Source organism: Myotis davidii, unplaced genomic scaffold (genome assembly GCF_000327345.1).
Source record: "Myotis davidii unplaced genomic scaffold, ASM32734v1 scaffold225, whole genome shotgun sequence".
NCBI lineage: Eukaryota > Metazoa > Chordata > Mammalia > Chiroptera > Vespertilionidae > Myotis > Myotis davidii.
In genome coordinates this window covers 1,346,751-1,353,721 of record NW_006296222.1, presented here as the reverse complement: position 1 = coordinate 1,353,721, position 6,971 = coordinate 1,346,751, and the positions used below count along the sequence as shown (strand labels likewise).

Genomic DNA, 6,971 nt, shown 5'->3' with positions numbered 1-6,971 from the left:
ATGTTCTTCCATTTGTGTATGTCTTCCTCTATCTCTTTCTTCAATGTCCTGCAGTTTTCCGAGTAGAGGTCTTTTACTTCCGTACTTAGGTTTATTCCTAGGTATCTTAATTTTTTTGGAGCAATAGTAAATGGGATTTATTTTTTTAATTTCTCTTACTGTGAGTTCATTATTGATGTATAAAAAAGCCATAGATTTTTGGGTGCTAATTTTGTATCCTGCTACATTGCTGAATTCACTTACTAAGTTTAGTACTTTTTAGATGGATCCTTTCGGGTTTTCTATATACAATATCATGTCATCTGCAAATAATGACAGTTTTACTTATTCTTTTCCAATTTGCCTTTTATTTCTTCTTATTGTCTGATCGCTATGGCTAGTACTTCCAGTACTGTGTCGAATAGGAGTGGTGAAAGTGGGCATCCCTGTCTTGTTCCTGTTCTTAGGGGAAGTTAATGCTGGATCAGATTTGCTAGAATTTTGTTGAAGTTTTTAGCATCAATGTTCATCAAGGATATTGGCCTGTAGTTCTCTTTTTTGTGGTATCTTTATCTGATTTTGGAATTAGGGTAAACATCATTAGACTTGTACTGACTTGTTAGGTGTGCGCAAGAGGAAATATTTCACTTTCAGAGAACAAGAAAAATAGGTTTATTTGTATTACGTTTATTTGTGCAGTTTTTCAGTGTCTGGTAAGTTAATGTTTATGAAAAACTAATTTTTATTAAAATGTTCTATTTTATGTTAACGATTACTCATTCATTTCAGCCCTTTGTATTCAGCATGTCTCTATCAAAATAAACCTATATTTCTATGAAAATTGAAGTTTTTTTTGTTTTTCGTGGCCCACATCAACTTATTAAACCTTATTATTTGGCCGTGTTAGCCTTTGAGTTTGACATGCTGGATTTATACCTCTAATTCTAGCTATGCATAAGTACAGAGAGAAAAATTAAACTATTTCTAAATTTTACATAGAAAGCATTGTAAATTCAAGAAAGTTAGAAGTCTATCAAAAATATTTGATTATAAATCTAAGCACCTTGAAATGTTTCCCCAAATAATGGCAGGAGTTGGGGAGAGGGTTGGAAGTATTGTTAGTTCTACCAGTGTATTTTTTAAAATTCACTGATTCTGTAAAGGAGGTTGAATTATCCCCATCCCCATTTACTCCAAAATTTAAAGTTAAAAAGGAGCAAAATTGATTTTACCACCCAGATAGTTTGACTTATTTCCCTTCCAGCTCCCTCCCCATTCCCACTGACCTAAGGAGAGCAACTTCCGATTTGTCATTTCTACCCTTTGCCTTTTAATAATGATTTGGTAATAATTATCCTGTATAATAAGAGGGTAATATGCAAATAGACCAAACAACAGAACAACTGAACAACCAATCAAAGCATAATATGCTAATGATATGCTAAGGCTGCTTAACCGCTTGCTATGACATGCATTGACTACCGGGGGCAGGTGCAGAACATGGCAGGCCTCAGCAGCAGGCAGCAGAGCACAGAACATGGTGGGCATGGGCCGCTGCGGGATGGTGGAGCAGGTGCGGGGGGCAGGGGAGGAGCTTGGTACCAGACCAAGGCAGGGCACTGGTGGCTGTCATCGGGGCGAGCCTCTGGTGGTTACTGAAAATTATTTGCTCCTGCGCACCATGGTCTCGCCTGGCACTCACACCTGCTGCCAACGCTGGCTCTGATCGCCCCTCAGGGCTTCTCCACCTCCCCCTGCTCCCCCATCGCTCCATGCTGTCAGCGGGTGCAAGCGGGGCCGGTGCCATCAGCACGTGGGAGTGGCGGCAGCGGGAGCAGGGATGCCCGCAGACAGAGGACCAGGGGCCAGTAGGTGGGGCCGGGTGGGTGTGTGGAGGATGGGCCGGGTGGGGGTGTGGAGGATGGACCGGGTGGCTAGGGACCCTACTCATGCATGAATTTTGTGCACTGGGCCTCTAGTTATTTAATAATGATTAATTTATTTTGATAAATAATGAATGAAATTCCATTTTTAATAATTCTTTAATATCAGAGGATTTTTAAATAAAGGTCAACCTGTGCCATGTATTATTTCTTTATAATATGAATTAGTTGGTTATTTGTTTTGCATTTAGTTTTCAGTGTTAGAGTAGGTTTTGTTTTTGTTTATTTTACGTTTTAATAAACCAGAACCATGAAATCTATTTTTCTGTCAAATATCATTGGGTAGGAATTTTTACTGAATTTTTTCAATAAAAACGATTTTAAGTATAATAATTTTACATGCAATAAACATTAATATTTCAAGAAAAAAAGATTTTAAATATAATATTACCAAAACTTTATTAACATAGTATAATAAACACAAAAGTTGTAGGAAATACTAAAAATCTGCAAATAACAGGATTACTTCTATTATATTCTAAAAATTTTTTTACTGATCTTTTTAGAAATAATATTTTTATTACTGGCTTGCTTGGTAACATGTGATGATATTTTGGAAGTCTTCATATTATACTGATAGAGTATTTTTTTCCTCCCTCAGTAACTTGTGTAATATACATGGTGATTGAAATAATTATTTGACTTAGTCAATGAAGTACAATACTGTTCCTTCATTTTTTATTTTTATACTTTCTTCATTTTTATTAATGGGAAGTCAAATAGTATACAGTGATTGATAGACACAATTCTGAATGACTGTGGAGGTTCATCTCCCTCTTTCCCCTTTTGGTAGTTTAGTGAAAAGCTGCATCAGCTGAAAACACTCTGAAGTCTGTTCTCTGAGCTGCAGCATGCAGATCTTGATGCCCCCCACAGGCCCAGGTTTCTGGCATTGTTCTGGGGGCCTGGAAATTCCTTGATATGTTTCTTGTTTCCCAGAGAAACTGGGAGTTAACTAGTCCCTCTTAGGCTAACGGGTAAGCCTGGTGTGTGTGGAAAGGGGAGGAGAATGTGGCTGGCTTACTCTCTCTTGGACTGCTTTCTGTGAATGTCCAGCCAGCTGACTCAGGCAGGCCCCCAACTGCAGGAACTTTGTTCATGTTGCATACAGAACATCTAAGCTCAGCCTGTGAAGTGGAATGAATTTGGGTACCTGAACATGCTTTTACTTTTCTGTTTGTCAGTTTTTTCTCAACCTACCTTCTGGCTCTGTCTGTGCTATGTGGTAGTAGTGTCTGTGTCTGTGACCCCTTTATGGGACAGGAATCCTTTGAGGTCTTTTAGCAGAAAGGTACTGCTTTGAATAAGAGATGGCAAGTATTAAATGCTAGAGCCAAGTGGAACGACACTTAGAATACCACCTGAAATGACAGGGCAAGTGTAAAACATTAGGTAGGTTACATTTTTGTGTGAGTATTTCTACAGAATGTATACTGTTATTTAAGATATAAAGAGAGCTACTTGCCTAGCTTATTGTAAATATCTTATAATTACTGTCCTAAGTTCTCTTTCTCAAACTGCCCTTGCAGCTTATTCCTTCCTTTTCTATCTCTGGTTAGATAGTGTGGAAGTTACAAAATATCCAAAGTCAGGTGGAAAGACTGAGCAGGGAGTAAAGGTTTAATGGAACTTGGAGATGAAGTAGGTTGGTCTGAGTCTTGCTTTGTCTGAAGTTCTTCACAGTTTACCCCTCAGGTATTAGCCACCCTAAAATCTATACTTTGAAGCTGATAGTTTTTAAAAATATTGTTAAATCCTTTTTTATAACTCCAGATTAGCTAAATTGCTTATGTGTACACAGTCAAGTTTTCCTGTGAGTGTTTGGGGTAGGATCATGTGTATACCCCTTGCATTATCATGAGTGATTTTTAATTGAAAACTAGGCAGATTACTGGCTGCCAGGAGTTGAGGAGGAGGTGGGAGGGAGGAAAGTATGAGTGACTATAAAAAGACAACATGGATCTTTTCCTGTTTTGGAAATGTTCTTTATCTTGATAGTATCGTTGTCAATATCCTGGTTATAATATTTTACTGTATCATTTTATTCCTTTGACATTGACAAAATTACCTCTTATAACAAGTATCAGTGCTTTCCATTTTAAATATTGCTTTTTGAGTCATTATATATTAAAGGAGGTCTTTGTGTTCTATTCTACAGATATTTGAGATATTTGGACCTGTTGCACATCCATTTTATGTATTACGGTTTAATTCTTCAGAACACATTGAGAGTAAAGGTATTAAAATGAAGGACACTATGTATTTTGCTCCATCAATGAAAGACTTCACCCAATATGTATTCACAGGAAAACAGTAAGTAATTTTAACACCACCACCAGTAACTATATTTTAGTTGTTGTTTGCTTATTTTGTATTGTAAATCAGCAAGTGAGATACAAGACACCTTAATGACCCAATTAATTAGGAGTCATTTATTGCACATGGCCCAGAGGGAGGTATTTCTTCTAAATCTCTGGGCGAAGTCACACAGGAAATACCCATATTTACACCTTTTGAGCTTCTTTGTCTGCAGATTTTACAAAGAGCTCTGTGTGAGTTATTGTTACAGACAGTTTGTAATCTTGGATGCATAAATAACAAACATTTGGCATAAGAATATGGGAATTATTATCAGTATTAGTCCATTACGTTAGATGGCTAGCATGCAAGGTCAGACAGTTAAGTTTTTATCTTTTTCTATTATTCAAACTAAAACAGTTATTTTATAGAATAAGAGACTGTCTAAAAATGACAGTTTACAGAATAAGGGACTATCTAACAATAGCAGAGAATTTCAAATAGCAGTTTTTTATACAAGATAGAGGTTGCTATGCTTCAATCTAATATTTATATTTTAGGAATACTCAGCAGGGGTAGTTTTAAATAGTATCTGTCTTTTTTAGTTCATTTATCTTCCTAATAACACATCTGAAAGCTACAATTATCAAATTTTACAGCTAGCAATCATATATTTTGCTGACAATGATTTGCTCCAACTAGTAGCAATATATTTGGGCCATATAAACTTTCTGAATTCTAATTCACTGCATTTTTCATTACATGCATTCTTATATATACATGCTACTTCAGTATCAGTATTACCATTTAAAAAATTCTTTAAAATTTTAAATAACAGTTTTATTGGATTAAATTCTAGACTTATTTCATAATTTTCAAGAAACTTTGTAATTCTCAAGAAAAAAAAGAAAATAAGGAGATTTCAGGTTGCTTGTATATTGTAAACTTACAGGAGAGACCACTAAAATGTGTCCCTGGAAAGTTGTGTATCAAGCGGTGATAAACAGAATTTACTTAAGTGATAACTTATTACTCCCATTTTGTCTGTAACTTATGCTAAATGATGCCTATAGTATGTGGGTAGTAATATTTCCACATATTTATGCTCCCACTGGTTGTGTATTTTTCTTGTGTTAATTGTGTTGCCAAATGTTAGCTGTAAGGCTGCTTATATCATTCAAATTTAATATTATTATTTTATTTAATTTTTATGTAAACTAATGGCATATAGTTCAAGTAGAATAGCCTTTTCTATAAAAATTACTTGAATACTTCATAAAGCTGTAATGAATATGAGCTACTAAAAATATTGTCAAATTAGAAGTGGAAAAAAAGGCCACAAAACATTGGGAGGGGGAGTGGGAATCTTAAATCCAAAAAGACTGCACTCAGTTTGACACACAAGTCTCTTTCATAGGTGAAACATCAGGGATATGGTTTTTGTAAGAAATAGAAAGGCAACTTCAAGCAGTGAATAGTATTAGTGCTATGACAAAAGTACTAGGCATAATTAAGTCTCTTTACTACTTACATATTAAATCAAGTCTCTGAATTTCATTTATTATTTCAGAAATGAAAATTTCGTTCCTGATAATTAATTCAGCTTATGTTTAAGAATCCACATAATTATCTGAAGGACCATTTTACAAAATCTAACTTACTCTTCAGGCTGTGTAAAGTTAATTTTTCTAAATAACTGCTAAGACAGGTGAATTGAATAGACAGCAAAGTCGTAAAGATTATGTAATATATTTTAAAATCATGCCTTAAATAATTAGTATTCCATTCTGCTTTGAATATTAGGGTGTTGCTGTGGATATGTCATATATTTTTCTTTTGCCATATAAAATTCTTTACCTTAAAACAGATAAAACTAAAAAAAAATTCTGAAATATTTATTAAAATAGATTTTAAGTAATAGGAGCAGTCTTTGTTTTTTATTTGTAAGAACAAGAATTTTGTCCTGGAAAGAAATAATTAACCAAAGAGTTGGAGAATTAGGCCTACTTTGCAGAGGCACCACTTTGACCTCAGGAGAGGTCAGAGCCTGTTCTGTTCAAGACTGCATTTTGGTGTCTGTCATGGGAACTCAGTGGAATACTTTGCCTTTGAGGTAGAGAAGGTCAGTCAGCTCCACTCCAGCTAACTTGACTCTAGGAAGGCTGTTTAAATCTTAGCTACCTACGCATGAACTTTCTGTGAAAAGTGGTTTTTCAAATGTTGCTTGATCTTTTCTTTAGTAGATTTTGATTTTCAAAACTAAATGCACAATTTGGGGCACTTTTCCCATTGGTGTCATTAAAGTCCAAACTAAAGGCACCACAGGCCATGAGATGGCATATATGGAAAAATGGAGTACTAGAGCTGTGTTAAATGTATAGGTGTACAATGATAATTTCTTTAAGTGGTGGAAAAATCACTGTTAATGCCTCTGAATCAAAATTTCAGAACAAACTTAATGATTTCCATATTGTGCCAGATTGACATCTGTCAATTGAATTTTATGGATTTCAGATTAATGAATTAATGATTTTAATGAATTCTTAAGAACCCCATTTATTTTTGAGATCTAGTTTAAAGCAGTGAGGGACTAATACTTTTTAATCTTATATAATAGAAGTGTAGTATACAAATTGTCCCCTCGACCAAGAGTTCTTCCAGGAGTTCGACCAGGGAGTGGGGCTGGCTGGGGAAGGGAGGGAGGCTCTGGCTGGCAGCAGGTGGCCCAAAGAAGGGAGGGAGGCCCTGGCC

General features: G+C 35.5%; 1 protein-coding gene across 1 annotated transcript in view; it reads left to right on the top strand.

Moving 5' to 3' along the window:
• The window catches only part of NAF1 (nuclear assembly factor 1 ribonucleoprotein), a 51,601-nt gene that overhangs the window by 32,851 nt on the left and 11,779 nt on the right, over positions 1-6,971 (top strand). The window contains exon 5 of the mRNA XM_015568698.1: positions 4,081-4,235. Within this exon, the coding sequence (XP_015424184.1) occupies positions 4,081-4,235 (155 nt within the window). The remainder of the gene's footprint in view (positions 1-4,080; positions 4,236-6,971) is intronic.